At 41.9% G+C, this 17,500-nt stretch overlaps 1 protein-coding gene across 2 annotated transcripts in view; it reads left to right on the top strand.

The window, feature by feature from the left end:
- The window catches only part of LOC147018076 (serine/threonine-protein kinase WNK2-like), a 192,253-nt gene that overhangs the window by 101,115 nt on the left and 73,638 nt on the right, over nt 1-17,500 (top strand). For both annotated transcript variants that reach the window (XM_085897389.1, XM_085897390.1), the window contains exons 3-8: nt 1,936-2,156; nt 3,279-3,436; nt 7,804-7,892; nt 8,731-8,950; nt 14,433-14,706; nt 14,860-15,086. In XM_085897389.1, the coding sequence (XP_085753515.1) occupies nt 1,936-2,156; nt 3,279-3,436; nt 7,804-7,892; nt 8,731-8,950; nt 14,433-14,706; nt 14,860-15,086 (1,189 nt within the window). The remainder of the gene's footprint in view (nt 1-1,935; nt 2,157-3,278; nt 3,437-7,803; nt 7,893-8,730; nt 8,951-14,432; nt 14,707-14,859; nt 15,087-17,500) is intronic.

Genomic DNA, 17,500 nt, shown 5'->3' with positions numbered 1-17,500 from the left:
CCATGAGTTACTTACACAATGAAAACTCTAACAGCATCTATTGATGTATCCAGTAATTACCAGGTCGCCACATATGGACATTACGCAATGGAAACATTCAGCGCATCTTTGTGTAAATCACTATATTGTTACAAACAGCACCATCTGAGCTGTTACATTTAAAAAACGCTCAGCATAATCTAACTGCAGGTAGGAAATATGGCATGTCCTGTGAGTTAAAGAATGCAAACGTTCAGCATATCTATTAGTGTAATTAGCAGATACTGTAGCTACATATGGACTAATTACACAATGACATCATTCACCACATCTATTATCAGCTGCCGATTTTTCGCCAGCACTCGTGGATTTTACCCCAACATTTGCTGATTTTCGTCTATTTCCACAGCATTTTCCTGCATTTTTGCAAGATTTACCCCGACAAAAAATAAGTGCACACGGGCCTCCCTATTTGATTTCTCCATTAAAATTTAGTGCATATAAATTAAATACGTCATCATAAGGCTTTGAAAGCTGAAAATATTATCAACTCAAACACTGCAGTACTTCGTGTTTTATTGGCACATAAACTTTACACCCAAATTTCTTACACATCTGGTACTGGAACTCCAAGAGTTGTACTTTCAAAATAACGTTGCTCACCAAGGGTTGTAAAAGGGTGTTTTACGACCCTTTATGATAAAAGCTCGTAAAACATTTTTCATCACAATGAAAATGGACACGCCTGTGAAGCGTTGATCACATACACATTAAAAGTAGATTGAGATTCTCACGTTTTACAACTCTCGTAAGAACCAGTATCAGACATGTAAGAAATTCGGATTTAACATGAGGACTTTGATGTGAATGGTGAAGAATGAGGAAATAATTGTTCAGAGTGAGAAAAGTTTGAAGAAGATAGGGGGTGGAAGATGGGCCTTTTACCCAGACATGGAAAATGAACTTGTTGCGGAGTTTAAACGGATACGTGCTCGAGGACTGAAAAGTATTTAGTGTTTGCTTCCGAGGAATGGACAATTGAAATTGTAATAATGCAAAAATTGACATCTATGCAGCCAACCTGAAGAACATTTACCATTATATAAGCACAGGGCATGGCTTGTTGAATATGTATAAGTGCACTTGTGTTTCACTAAATCTAAAAATAACTGCATACACTTATTATCCAGATTCCACTGAATATACATATATATATATATATATATATATATATATATATATATATATATATATATATATATATATATATATATATATATATATATATATCTCGAAACATGTGGAGTGTGACAAGGATTTCCCCAATCTCCACTGGACACGGTCCTATAAATATATATACTGTGTATACGCATACTGTACATACATGGAATATATATATATATATATATATATATATATATATATATATATATATATATATATATATATATATATCAGTAAACAAAGCTTTTCTCTTGCATCCCTGTTTACCGAATTAATATTTTACTTGAAATGCATCTCTTGTTTTTTTGTCCTAACTTGTAACTCACACCTTTATCTAATGGTAGGGCTGTGGGCACTGGATACAGGGTCCATGCATATGAAATAAAGATACCATGTGATATTTTAAGGATAAATTATTTTAGATTTGGCAGTAAACTTAAAATTCCGTTTCAAGGACAGCATACTCCATAATGCTATGCTCCCTGCTAACTCTTTATCAGAACAGAAGTTTCACTTGTATTCAGCTCTGCCATGGATCAAACTCATAGCGAAACAACCGAAAGCTAAGGAATAATTTCGTCGAGCTATCCTGCCAAAAATGGTGTCAATATATGGTTGAAAACATTTTTTGGATGATTGATGATGGTTGAAAGCATTTCCTTCTTCTCCTCCTCCTCCTCCTCCTCAACCTCTACCCTTGCGTGGCTTTCTCACCCCTTCCAATTTGCATAGATATCTTAAGCGGTTCAAACAAATGAAGATTAAAGTGATGCGAAGTTGGTGCCTCCAGATTATACGTGGGTTGCATTTCCTACACACACGGAATCCACCCATTATCCACCGGGATCTCAAGTGTGACAACATCTTCATCACTGGCCCCACCGGTTCGGTAAAGATCGGTGACTTGGGCCTGGCCACACTCAAACGTTCCTCATTTGCCAAAAGTGTTATCGGTGAGGTTGGCACATCGCTGACTTACTGTGCACCTCTCCACTAGTGAGATAATCAGACAGTTTCAACTGACTGTTACAAAAGTAATTTCAGATGTTGAAGAAACATGATAGCTTACTTTACAAAGTTTGTAAAGCTGAATGTGGATTACAAATGACATGAACAATTTTTCATGGAATATACCATATTTGCACGATTCTATGGCGCAACCTTTCTTGTCTTTTTATATTTTTTTTTTACAAAATGAGATTTTAATTTTATTTCAGTGCACCTTACAATAAATAGTAGAGACGATAGATTAGAGACAGTGACATGTGTCATGTCTCTCTGGAAAATAAATAGAGGCATGATAGGAATGGAAGAAAAGAACATGTCATCAACCACGTGATCAGAATTAATGTCGCTTATGCAAAAGAGGAAACGATTCATCACACCTGTCATTGATCTCTTGCTTCAAGTTTCTTTTTCTTTTCTGACATTTTTATTCAAGAGTTTCCCAGATGGGCTTTGTGTGAACTTTGCGTAAAATATTATAGCTTAAATATATGGGCAGTTCACAAGAATCAGTGGTATAATAGTTTGAGCTTCTGCTCTGAGTCTGGGAGGTTGGCAGTTACAACCTTGGCTGAGTCATAACAAAGACTAAAAATGGCACGTATTGCTTGCTTGCTTGACTTTAAAAAGGCTCAGCATTTAAAAAAGGATAGAACATAGACAAATAACCATAGGTTGGCAAACATTGTACAGGCTTGATGGGCCTAATGGCCTCCTCCTGCATTGTAGTTCCTTATAAGGGAACTCATATCGTTATTAAAACTCTAAATTAAGGTGTGTCTTGCATTCGTATTTCTTTATTTACTTTTTATCATGAAAAATTAATATGCGCCTTAGAATCATGTAAATACGGTAATTGTTCCTGTGCAATTTTCAAAATGTCACCTTAAATCAGCCTGTCACAAATAACAAATGTATAATTTTTCCTTTGTTCAGGTTCCAAGTCATCTTAGTTTTATTTTATACTCTTTTAGATGAATATCCTTGAGTTGATCTCCACTTATTTTGCTTCTCTTTCTCCTTTAGAATTTTTTTTCCCCTCCATTAACCTTTGCTCCATATTTTTTCAGGCACACCGGAGTTCATGGCGCCTGAGATGTACGAGGAACACTACGATGAGGGTGTCGATGTGTACGCATTTGGGATGTGCGTGCTCGAGATGGCCACATCTGAGTATCCATATGCAGAGTGCCACAATGCCGCGCAGATATACCGCCGTGTCACCTCGGTGCGTACAGCCGTTTCTCGGGTCGGAGACGAATAAAATGGGAAGTTTGAAGATAGTTTTTCAATGCAACGAAGTAAAAAATGGATGTGCTGTACATTGTTTTCCCTTCCAAAAAATTTAGGTGAGATCTGATTGGAATCAGATCTCACCTAAATCAGAGACCTCAGTTCAGTCATTCTTGTTGCTACTGACTTAAACATCCTTTCTGGTGTCTGTCTTTAGGACTTTGATACTTATTGCAAACAATGAAATCAAGAAACAAAGAGTAATGTTCATAAATAATTCAAGGATGGCTTTCAGGTTATATCATTAGATTCAATCAGTGACCTTTCTACAGCTTTATGGCTATTCCAAGGAATTGAAGTTCAACTGCAGTGATATTAATGTAAAAGTTACATTGTTCTCACACCAGCTTAGTATTTTGACGAGTTTCACAGCACACTAGGCAGTAGTCATTGCTGGCTCTATGACCATACTTCCTGCTAACTCAAAGCTGGGCTGCAACTCTTCTCTTATTGCTTCAACCGGAAGGACCATAAATCATTGACTAACAAATTAGCTCTGCAATGGTGTTGCTTGCATGAGGCAACCATCGCCTAACCCATGTGCTGGAATTCTAGCTATGCATGTGTATCAATGATTCAGCACTGACACTTTGTTTACGCTATGTGGCATCTCCATGGTGCCATTCCAGGCTTATCTTGAAATACAAAGATGCGCCAAACACCCTTTAGCACAGAATATGATTGTTTGCATCATAAATGGCTGTGCTGACATCATTGATGCAGGAAGAGACCATTTATCCTATAGCATATGTGTCAATATGTACAACTGATTTATTAAATACTCTATAAATATACAATTCCTTTGAGTTTGATTCTGGAACTGACTGTATACCTACAACTTACTGTATATCGGATTGGTGCTTCGCAGGGAGGGCATTACATCACAATGTATGCCGTCCTTCGGATGGACATTAAGCTAGCTGAGTGTCCTGTTTGATAGTATTAGTTGGTGAATGTTAAAGATACCGCGGTGTCTTTCGTGAAGAGTGGCTGCTATGCCCAGTACACTGAAAAACTTTCTGTATTAATCACCTTCAGTCGATCGTAAAGCTTGGCCAGCTAGTTAGTGAAAGCTTTCTCCACCCGAATCCACAAGAAAATCGAAATAATTTGGCCGTTAAATAAATAGTAATCTATTTATCAAAGTAGTCTGATTTCTCTGTCTGTCCTTCCCTTCCTTTGTGTGTCACGCTCCTTTCACTCGGACGTCATTATGGTGTTACGTCTCGCTCGAGGATAGACCTCTATGGACGTACGTGCACGTCATCCCAGCATCCAGCACTCAACCCTCTCATCACTCTGCTGACGGCAGTTGAACAACAAAACCCGTATATCTGACGATTTTACGTCTGTAGGCGATGGGCTGAATGCCAGATGCTAGGCGACGGGATGACAGATTTAGTAAGATGGCTAGATGTAATAAGATGGCGTTACATATAGCACAAGGCTCAGCCTTTACAGCGGTATATTTTTCGTGATTCAATGAGAATTGCTTTTGTAACATGAAAAAAAAACGACATAACGTCTGATCCTTGGGAAAAGAAAACAAAGTAATAATAGTGTTTTGGTGAATAAGTGTGCGTATTACTGAAATTAATACTGTGTTGTGACTGACAACCTGTCGAGTCGATCAATTGTATTACTGTACTGTAACATGTGTAAGTTATGTTGTTGAACTACCATCACTGAAGCGACAGGTTCAATGCTCGCATTATTTACAATATCATTCGATGGTAGCTTAACTCCCATTTCTCATTGTCGAGATAAAGTAGGTATTTAATGGGAAGATTGTTTTGTGGTGCCCTCTTGTGGTTGAAGGGAAGCAGTATTTCATAAGCTGTCATGGTAACCTCAAACCAGACAGGTCAGAAGCGAAGCTCACAACCAAGTGAGCTACTCCCCTTGTTTGTCCCCTTGTATGTAGCAACCCCCTCATTCCATCTCTTCTCTCGTACAAAATGTAACCCTTCAGCTAAAGAAACGGATTGGTGTGACTGATGTCTCGGACCATTTACTTTTTCCCGATGTATGAAATTCTTTTCCCCCATTTTGCCCCAAAATTACGACCATTTAACACTGCAAGTGTGGTCTGGAGGATACAATGAATGGCTTCTCACTCCGCAAGATACATTACATTGCTGTAATGTTGTGGCTGTGACTTTATGTGAGATGCTCAGAACAAGGTTTTGGTGCCAGTTTACAATTCATCTTGCTATATTTTCAACCATCAAATTAATGCAATAGTGCAAGTTAATGATAACATAAGAATGACAGAAGGGTCGAGTGAAATGAAAGTCACGTAGAGGAGATTGCATCAGCATTGAATTTTTGCACACATAGCAAAATGTCAAAAAGGCATACTGAGAGGATGGTGAAGAACTAAGGTCTTGCAGAGGAGCAATGGTGAGGTCAATCATAAGGGGTGCGTTTGTGCGTGCGTGCGTGTTTTGTGGGTTGGCGTCCTGTTGATTCTCAGTTTGGCTCTGAGAGGAGCCATGTAGAGCGACTAAATCTGGTTTTGAAGCAGCAAGTGCTGTGGGGTTGTGCTGCTTGAGACTTCTGTCATGGTGGTTTCGATTCCAAGCGTTATGCGACATCCCATCGTAGTTAACATCTGCTGCTCTTGCTGCAATGACTTGGCTGGAGCTTGGCTGTGGTGGCTTTCGTCATTACAGGTTGACAGCTTAATTGGTGCTTTGTTTTTTGGTGGTTGTTGGAATTGGACATTGGTACTTTTAAAAGGTATGCACACATGTCTTTGGACTGTCTGGCCTGGGTTCGAATCTCAACTCGGATATAAAACTGTCACCCCAGTGTTTCACTCGGCATCATGCTGTGCATGGTACATCTGAACGAGATAAAGCTGCAGGATACATCTGCCAACGTTGGCTATTGGTGGATGTTAAAGATCCAACTGTGCCTTTCACAAAGAGGAGGTGAGTTATCACTGGCATAATGAACAAATTCCAAATTTCTGCCACCTGCAATCGAACGTATCCTTGCCAGCAAGTTCCTGAGAGACTTGGACCAAATCCTTCCCTAACCGACCCCACAAGAAGGTGGGAATAATTGGGGCCGTTGAAGTAGTAGTAGTGGTTGTTTTGGTGTTGGTGGAATTATGCTGCTATTTTTGATAATGGCTTTATACCACTTTTTGGAATGATTGGCCTAATTTGGTAGAATTTGGGATGAAACACAAACAAGTGTGACTGCCTTTGTGACCACAACCATCTCACTTGATCATGGTTGGCTGGCATGACTCTTCAATATATATATATATATATATATATATATATATATATATATATATATATATATATATATATATATATATATATATATATATATATATCTAGAGCAATCTTTTGATTCCATTTTGTGGAAAAGAAAAATGAATTCCAAGGATTTCCCTGCATTCTATTGTTCTCACGGCTTGGCATCACGATGATAAAAACTCTGAGGTTGAAATCTGAGATTCTTCCTCAACCCCCCCTCGTTGTGAGAGCGGATTTCTGTCATCGATGTGCTCGCACTATCCCCCCGCCTTCTCCCGATGAGATCCTTGTGCTTTATACAAGTTCAAGTCCCTCATGTCAACAAGAACCAGGAATTTATTTATTTTAGTCTGTCCTTGTCTATAACGATATTATTATTGTTCCTGTTATGTTTTGTTCAACTGTTTGGCCTATCGATGAACCTCTTCACATACTCAGCCTTTTAGAGCATCCCATTAGGCCGTTTTAGCTTGAGCAGGTTAAGGACATCTGATAGGGGTCCAGCTCGCTGTATGCTTGTCCATATTCAATGCTGCGAACCTGATATGATTAAAACACAAACTCACAAAATAGCTTGATGAGGATTTTGAACGTTTATCAAATAACGTCCTTATAAGAAAGAGTAAAGCGTTTATCAAAACCAGAATGAAAACAAGGAAAGTGATGAGACCTGACAATCCCGTTACTTTCCTTGTTTTTATTCCAACCACAGCACCATTGTCTGTTCTGTTAATTTCTCAACGTTCCCTCCACATGCTTTATGTTTTGTAGTTCAGCTAGTCGTGTTCTGTTGTCTTCCTTCATGTGGCCTACGTTATATATTTATTTGCACTTTGAAAACCTTGTTTTTTGTCAACAACAAAGCAGTTTTAATCTCAGGCACACAGTTGATTTGTGGTCTCCACTTCAAACAACGGTGTTTGCTTGAAACTATAAACCTTCTAACACATCTCTAATCTGGCGAAGGCACAAAATGCAGACAGGAAATGGAGCAGTGAAAGATGGCTGTCTGCTGCTTTGTCAACAGGGGGTGAAACCGGCAAGCTTTGACAAGGTGGCTTTCCCTGAGGTCAAGGAAATCATCGAAAATTGCATTCGGAAGGACAAGGATGAAAGGTGGGTTGTCTGTTTATCGGAACAAGGGAATTTGTAAAAGCCTCCTGATGAAGTCAATCGAGGTAAGCCCACCAACCCGCTACGAGAGGACGTGGTGCCATTTTGATGCGTCTGCCTTTTTGCTAAAGCAGCCATTTTGCAAGTACCATTTTCCTTTTGATGGAATCTTATTGTTCTTTGCTTTTTTTTTAGGCTTTATTCTTTCAACAACAGGCCTGAAATGATGGGCCTATCAGCAGGCCTTTATTATTCATTATTTATATTTAATTTATTCTTTCGTCGCATGCATTATTTATTTATTGACTTACTTACTTATTTGCTTTGCTCCACTAATTTTATAATATTGATTATCATGCAGCAGGGTGCAGCTAATGTTACATCCTGAGTGAGGTATCTCGAATGACGTTAACATTTTACTATGAAATCTACCTGATTGAATCACTCCGTTTTGGCCAAAATCGGATGCACGTCATCAACCATTTCTGAACATCTCCAAAACAGATGGCTTTAGCATTCAGCGCTGCGAAACTGCATGCCTAATGTGAATATTTTGTGACATTTAAAATGAGTTCTGGCTTCCCTTCAAGCCAATTCAGTGTGTCGTTTTTATGTTGTTTGCAGACTGAGCCAGGTGGTTTCTCAATTTTTTTTTATTGCTGTATTGTTTTTTTTGAGCGGTGCCTTTCCACCTTTTCCAATAAACTGAAATACTTCATGCTCCAAGATTTATTTCCAGAATTGTAACAAAATGACATGAATACCCTGTTTATTACCTTTTGTGCTCGATAATGAACTGGTCTTACATGCTTTGCCTTTACTATAGTGTTTCTTGCTCCAGGTTCTCTATTCGAGACCTGTTAGAACATGCCTTCTTCACGGAGGACACAGGCGTGCGTGTGGAGCTCGCCGAGGAAGATGATGGCACACGTCGGACAATCAAATTGTGGTTGCGTGTAGAAGATCCAAGGCGGCTTCGCGGACGATACAAGGAGAACGAGGCCATAGAGTTTAGCTTTGACCTTGATTGGGACATTCCAGAACAAGTTGCCTTGGAAATGGTGGGTCTTGCTCTCGTCTCCGTCGACTTGGTTTTGTTGTTTTCACACTGACCTGAGTTTTTGAGTTTTTCAGGAACAAGAGTTGGGTTAAAAAAAAAAAAAGAAGTTTACATTTTGCAATGTGAGCTTATTTATGAGGTTTGTTTCTGTGAATCTAAACATGTGAAAATGAAGACGATACACAACAATAGTAGAAGGTGCAACACATAAAACAGCTTCCTCTGTACTACTGCTGACATGACAGTAAAAAAGCATTTATCATCATGAGGCAAAACCTGAAATTCAAGAGCATAGAAAGATTATACAAATGTGGACAAACAAGTCAGGAGAAAAGACCTGAATAAAACAATTGCCCGACCGGTATCAGTGAAGCACTTGGGATGGAGAAAAATGAAGTTGGCATGGAGGGATACCTGCCCATAGAAACAGATTCACAGACCTCACAGGAGGGGACAGCCATAGAAAAGGCTCACAGTAAGGAGCACGAGTCATCTTCACAATTATGGGTAGCTTATTGTGCATTAACTTTATAATGCTGTTGTACTAACTTACCAAGCCCAAATGTTTCGGTTTTATTATGTTTTTTTTGTACAAAAAGTCGAGGTTCATGGAGAAGCTAGAACATAGAATGGATCAGAAGGTTACAGAACAAAAGGAATAGGAAAAAGAGAAGGGGAAAGCTTGAAAACCAAGTTTCTTCCTTGGTGACACAGCAAAAGCAGAGTTGAGGTACAAAATCGAGGGAGACTTGAAGAAATGAGGGATGTACAGAAAAATGAGGGCAGAGGGAAGAACACACATGGTCGATAAGGTGTCAGGAAGGAAAAGGATAAGGTGTACAGCAGCAATCTCTCAAGAAGGAAAAATTGTAAATTTGGAAAGAATGGGGCTTGGGGAGGGTTAATGGGGGTAGAAAAGATCATGGCTTGGAATGGGGATGATTTAAGATGGTGGTGAACAGCCATCTTGAAGGCATGGAGAGAAGAATGGGGTTCAATAGAATGTGTAAGTTGGTTCTACAAGTGTGGAAAAAAGATGAACGTGGAGGTGAGCAGTGATTCTGGATTTTGGGAGTTTCACCAGAAGGGGGTTGCAGACAGACCATGTGCATCTTGTCGAAACATGGATGGGGTGGGGAATAGAGCACTGAAAGAGCAGAGGATGTAAAACCACAAAGGAGGCAGTCGAAAACAGATAGAGCACAGATAATCTATGCGATGGCAAAGTGATAGGCCCATTGACTCAGCTTCATTGTGGGAGATTCCAATGATCTTGAAGGCCTTGGTTTCGATGACATCAAGCTGGACAAGGTGTGAGGCAGGGACACAAACCCATAGGCGAGAGCAGTACTCCATCAAACTGCGGGTAAAGGCCTTGTAGGTGGATAAAGAGTTTAGGTGTTCCAAGGAAGGACTTTGCACTACAAAGGATGCCCATTTGGTGACTGAGTTTGGAGGCCAACTTAGAAGTGTGGTTTTCCCAAGAAAGATCATAGCTGATAGTGAGGCCCAAAAGTGACTGAACTTCTTCAAGAGGATTGTTAAGAAATTAGATGGCAGGATTTGATACTGCAGAGTGTGAAGAGGCTGTAGGTTGCCTATATAAAAGCTGAGGGATGTCACAGTCGAGGTTGAGGTCATCAACAAAGAGAGAAAGAGGATTTTTCAGTCAGAGAGATTGGTGATGAAGATTAGGAATAGGACGGAGCCTCGGAACACTGCCTTGGGGATTCCAGCCTTGACAAGGATACGAGATGAGAGAATTCTGCTGGGAGCCACATGTTGGCTTTGAGAGTAGAGGAAGTCAGTATGCCATGTGTGGAGTTGGCCTTTGATGTTATGGGCAGAGAGTTTGGAGAGCAAGGCAGGATGCCAGACTGTATCAAATGTTAGAGATGTGTCGAAGAAGATGGCCCTGATCTCATGTCTGACATTGAGGGCCCCATCCATTGTTGTGAGAGCAGAAGCAGCATGTCCATGGTAGAGTGACCTGGTCTGAATCTCAATTGATGATACGACATCAGGCCATTGGAGAAAAGGACTTGATGTCAACTGTGATGATGGATTCCATGACCTTGTGGATGATTGGAAGTAAGCTAATATGTCTGTAGTTAAGGGGATTGTTTTTTGCACCTTGTTTAGTTTATGTAATGCAGTGATTTGGTTGACTTCCATGCAGATGGAAGATAACCGAAGACAAATGATAGGGTGAACATAGCAGAAGATTGTACAAGACCAGCATAGCGGGTTTTGAGGACACGCGAGCTGATGCGTGCAGTCTACTTGCCGAATCAGAGTTGAGGGTTACCAGAAACCTCTCCAACTTCTCCAGTGCAAGAGACAGAGTCCAGGAGCAGTTTGGTTTGACTGGATAGGGTGGGTACAGAGAGTGAGGGGTTGGGACACAATATTTGGAAATAAACACAGAATTGAGGCATCTGTCCTACTCATGAATGGAGTTGGCTGTGGTGGTATTTTAAGCGAGGGAAGTGATGGACGGGGAGCATCCTCCAGAGACAGACTTGACAATGCGCCATCAAGTTTAAGAAGAAGAAGTATTTTTTAGGAGACAAGTTTGAGAGTTCAATTTTGAGCTTGGCCAGATGTTATTTTCTGGCTGTCCTGAAAGTGGACACACACTTGTTGCAGGCTTTTTGCAATTATCTGAGGTTATCTTTGGATTTGCCTTCCAGGAAGAGAAGGCAAGTTGTTTCAAAGCAACTGCCTCACCACAGGATTCAGTGCACCATGGGTGGTAATAAGGGTATGATAACTGAGGATGTGATGGGATGAATCTCTGCGTAAGAGAGAGCAGGTTTCTGTGGAAAAATTTCCAGGCTAAGTTAACATCGGGGGCAGCAGATATAGGAGACCAGTCCTGAAGTGAGATGGCTGCTTGCAGTCCCTGCCAATTTGCCTGAGTGAATTGCCACACTTGCCGGCTCATAGAATGGCCAGAGAGATGTTGACTCTCACAATCACATGATCAGATGAACCAATTGGAGCAGAGGAAGAGCAGGAGACATTTTCTGGGAAGTTTGTAATCACTAAGTACAGAAGGAAGGATTTGTCATTGGGAGAAATCCAAGTGGGAAAGTTCACAGATTGAGTCAGTCCCATGAAGTCGCAGAAGTCCTTTGCTGAAGTGCCATTGCTGGTGAAAGAGGTACCAACATCCTGCCATTTGGCATGGTGACAATTGAAATCACCAAATATGACAAAGAGAGAGTTGCATTGAGTGTTTAAAGCTTGGTCCATGTTGGCTAAGAAAAATATGTAAATGGAGTCATCACTGTTTGAAGGACCATACAACACACAGACAAACAACAGGTCAGAGTAGAGGGGAAGTCACAGCCAAAGCTACTCCTCAGGGTTGCGAGGTGTAAGAGCAGCACACCTCCAGTGAGAAATAGAGTTCTTGATGTGAAGTGCAACTTCGCCACCAAGATGGAGTTCAGGTTAATCAAACCAGAGGAGACACTGAGGAGTCAGGGATGTCCTGTGGGAGGAAGGATTCTGTTGAATGATGAAATCCAGTTTAACAGCAGCAGCCTGTATTGATAGATCGATTAGGTTGGAGTGGAGGCTTCGGATAATTGAGGTCCACACAGTTAGGGACAGTGAAGGAGGCGTTATTGGCAGCGTCGGGAATGTGGAAAGGAGAGGAGAGGGGGCAGGGCAAGGGATAAGCTTCAAAGGGGGGGGGGTGAGCTGGGAGGGTGTGGGACTGGGGGGGTTGGAGGGTGTGATAGTGGGGGAACCTGGGAGGAGGAGAAGGGGCAGGGGGAATCTGGGAGGGTGCAGGACAAGGTGGAAATTGAGAGGGCATGGGACGATGGGGGAAGCTGAGAGGACACCGGATGAGTGGGAGGCTGAGAAGTGGTGAGATGAGGGGCACGTTGAGGGAGGGTGGGATGAGTCAGAAGCTGAGAGGGGGTAGGATTATGAGGAAGCTGGGAGGAGGCAGTGTGAGGGGGAACATGGGATGAGGTGTAGGAATATGGCAGGGTGTGGGGTGAGGGGAAGCTTGGATGGGGATTCAGAAAGGGGGGACATGAAGTGGAGAGATGCTGAAGAGAGGGACGGAGAAAAGGGGTGGGGTTGGAAGGATGCAGACATGTAGGAGATTTTGGGGAAGGTACTGAAACAGAGTGGTTTAACACCGTTAATGGACGTGAAGAGGAATTGATTGTTTCATGCAGGCACCTCTGCAAACTGGACTTCTCAAGATTCCCAATATGGATATACAGAGACCAACATCATCGAAGGGGTGAAATGAATGGTTGTTTACCGTATGGAGGAAAATGGTGCTGTAGGTACGGGAGGAGGCTTGATGAACCAAGCATTTATGAGTAAGACAGTTTTGGGAAGAAGAAAGTGCCAAGACAATTGCAGTTGATCCTTAAAGCTGTTAGGTATGGTCTCGGTAAAGAAATACTAGATCACAGTAGAGCATGATAGTAGGAGGCCAGTTTATGGTTGGAAATAACTGCAATGGCAATACTGCAATTATTGGAATCTCCCATGATGGGGCCGAAGCACAGCTCTACTGCTCTCATATTGCAGGTAGGTCAGTGTTCTTCATTTTCTACAGTATATTCTCCAATATTGCTCACTCCACGCTCTCAGTTCTCCGATCCTCAGCAACTCCAAGATGAATACTTTCTTCCAGTAATCCCCTCCTGGTTAAACTTCCAAAATCCAGGCTGACCTCGCACTTATACTCATTTATTCCTCACTTTTCCCATCTAGGGAACTGTCTTCCAGAGCCTCTTCTGCCTCACTCTTCCCTCCAGAGCTTCAAGCAAGCAGTACACTGCCATCTCTCACCATCCCCAATTCTAACCCATGATATTTATTACTCCCATTAATCTTTCCGAACCTAATCCTCTTCCTTACTCTTTTCAGTGCTCATGTTCTCTGTCCTCTCTCTTTCCTTTCCTGTTGATTTATCCTCTTGCCTGTTGTTGCCCCACTACCCCACCATCAATTTAACCTTGCCCTTCTCTGAGCTTTGTGCTTTCAGAAGCCCATAAATGGACCAACAGATCTTTAGACCCTCATGTGTGCGAATATGAAAGTCATTGATAGTGGCTTTGCCAAAGAAAGACAAACTAAATGGTTACCAAGTAATATGATGATGTTTTATTAGCTAAAATGGCCATGATTCAATGTTTATTAAGATAGAGAAATGCCATGATGGTACAAGAGAAAATGCCACAACCCATAGTCCTCGTTACAACCCTGCCTGTAAATATGACTGAGAAGTCACATTCTTCAGCTTCACTTTGTTTGCGAGCTTTCATCAGGCTTGCACTCTAAGCAGAACTTGTTACTCTGCTTGCTCAACTATCCGAAACAGCAACAATGTAAATGTGCTGTAAAACAACCATTGTTTTATCAATCTGGCTGTTTTAGCACTATGATCCCCATCACCTTATCCATATTCAAGCCACACCTTTTATGTGAATGTCTGCACGCAGGTTGCTTCAAACATCATCCATGAGGGAGACGTGAAGACTGTGGCAAAAGCCTTGCGGGATCGTGTCACACTGTTTCAGCGGCAGCGGACAGAGGCCCGAGCTCGCCGACTCGACCAACCTCAAGAACAAGAGTCTCAGACAGAATTCCAGCCTGCCTCCATGACAGCTGGGATTGTAGAGCAAGAAATGGTCTCTGGCATGTGGAGGCATGTGGAATCTGATGATGCCAAAGCTGAACTATTTGTGGGGAACCAAATAGGGAAGCCTTCAACAGGTAATCCCGCACTGGACTTCCTGTTGCAGCTTAACTCATTAAGTGATGTGCTTGCCACCTTTTTGAAATTCACTCATAAATGTTTTCTTTTCTTCACCCCAAATCTCCATCTGTTTTCTCCCAACTCCCTTTTGACACCATAATCAAAATCAGTGTCAGCTGAAGACGCTGCAGATATTTCTCAAACATCTTCGTCACAGTGTAACACTCAAGGAACTCAGGACGGCAGCTATAATCCATCGATCACAGATTCGATTCCCACTCCACAGCCTCATTTCTCCAGCCCCACTTCCATAGCATCTACAACAGGCCTGACTCAGGCCTACCAGGCGCAAGCCTTCGCCACTGGCATGGTTGCACATCAGCGCTTAGCACAACTGGTGAGTTCATTATGTAAGGAAGATTGCTTTGTCATCCTAAAAGCTTTAAGCATCACTATGTAATGCGGCATGCATTCCAATACAGCAACACATTACACTGCCATATCAGATTGCAGCAAGATCAATCAAGGCTAGAACTGAACTGATAATCCCTGAATTACTTATCGAGCTTTCCATGCTGTACTGATTAAAACATGCACATGCCACATATCTCAGATGAAAGAGGAAGTTTGCAACAATTTCAATTTATTTTTGGTTACTGTTTTGTTGGAATTCAATATGATTTTGTTGTCTCGATTAATTATTGCTTTCTCAAGTGTTGTTAACGTAAATATCTTTCTTAAGTCCTCCTCCTCCCCCCCCCCCCCCACACACACACACACACACACACACACACACACACACACACACACACACACACACACACACACACACACACACACACACACAAACAAACACACACACACACACACACACACACACACACACACACACACACACACACACACACACACACACACACACACACACACACACACACTCTCTCCACCCACCCACCCACCCTGCTGATGCTGAGTCCTGATTACCAGCTAAGACAGCCTTAGATCTCTGTCAACATTGTTTAAGTATAAACAACCTGTGTTTTTACTGTTCTGAGGCTCATCGTAGAGCTTGAATATAAATTGCATACTCCACAAAGGCATGGGGAAGACCATGTGTTTTTACATGAATTGTAAGAAAATTAGTAGACAATGGAGAAATCGACATACGAAGTTGGACATGTACCTTGAACCTCAGCATCATGGGGTATGGTATAGGAATGACCAACAAGCCAACCTTTATGAAAGATTCCAATGACAAAGTTTTACAGGAATTTTGTTCACAATGGCATTGTGGATTACAAATAACTTACAGCAATGCCATTGTCCCCATGGCAACTTCTATGCAATTAAAATGTACTTCTGTGATTGCGGTAAACTTCAGAGGCAATGCTTTTTAACCTGAAGTTTCCTTTCTCAGAGCATTTTTCCTGAGGACCATTAACTAGGCTTGGAGACTTGCTGCGGAAAGGACCGGCAAAAAAATAAGGCCTACACAGTTCATCCCAAGAAGAAGGCACAAAGAGACCGTTTACATATTATGGATGCAATGGGGTGGGGTTAAATTGAGCAAATAATCACAAAGGGTGAATATAAGTGAGGCTAGGGGAATTGGGTGGAAGGTGGATGGAAAATAATGTGGTGGTTGAGAAGGAGAGGGGGGTGGAGGGTGGTGGGGGCATATTGGATCTGCAGTATATGGGGAAAGGGACCTTAACTAATTCTGCCTTTCTTAAATATGTAATATGTAGATGGTCCCAAACAAGATGATGAGCTTATTGCTGGTAAATGAAAGCATGCTGTTGCTATGGAGATCAAAAAGCTTGTCAGAAATAACAAAATGCTTGAATTGTTCAAACATGTCAAACTTGCCTCGTTTCAACAACTTCAACACGTTCTTCAATGTTTTGGTCATAGCTCTGATGGGATGTACAGAATAATATCCATTTCACTCTCTTGTAAAATTTTGGTGAAATACTGTTGTATTTGAGAGTAATATCTGTTGTTCTTGCCTGAGAAGAGAAATGTGAATGATTGATAAAAAAAAGTTACATGTCATTATTTGTGCCAAACTCCCGATAATATTGTTACGGCTGTGGAAATTCGCAAACCATCATTCAGGGCCCGTAGGTGAGATATCTCTAAGTACATCTGTAGTTAGCCCCAAACCCGTTGTATAGAGGGAATTTATGTGATTCAGTCAGGCTGCGACGCTTTGAGATAGCCGTTTTTCTGTTCTATCTTTATTTTGAACCAACCACGTCTCAATCGCCATCACACAACAACCACCTTAACCACCACGCCAGCCATCGTCACCAACTACAACCACGCTCCAACCCTCAGACAACAACAACAACGCCAACACCCACGACCTTTACCTTCACAACTCAATCCCGCAAACATCGCATCACCGTCATTGCCAAACGGCATCATAACCATCAAACCACCACCGAAAACCCTCCACCACCCTCACCTCTCTCCTTCTACGGCCATTCCCGCACCACCTGTGAACACTGAGAGTCGTGCTGTCTTGGGCCCGTTCAGCGATACGCACCGAGCCGCGAGCGCAAATAGCGGCCTTTCCGAGGAAAATTCGGATCACAAATGCTACACGCCCACTTTCCTCTGTCCAATTAGCAAGCGCGGAGCGGCTTGGCCCGGCCTCCAGGCGCGTCTGTGCTAAATCGATATATGCAAATTCTAGGATCGGGGAGATTCACGCCCCCTTTCCTCCAACAAATGGGCGAGCGTGGCTCCGCCCCCGAGGTCATCCTCATCCGGATATTTGCATATTGTTTTCTCCTGCCGGCCTAT

Source organism: Eptatretus burgeri, chromosome 10 (assembly GCF_056783735.1).
Source record: "Eptatretus burgeri isolate ZD-2024b chromosome 10, Ebu_testis_v1, whole genome shotgun sequence".
NCBI lineage: Eukaryota > Metazoa > Chordata > Myxini > Myxiniformes > Myxinidae > Eptatretus > Eptatretus burgeri.
Note: the sequence above shows the minus strand (reverse complement) of the source record. Positions and strands in the feature narration are given on the sequence as shown.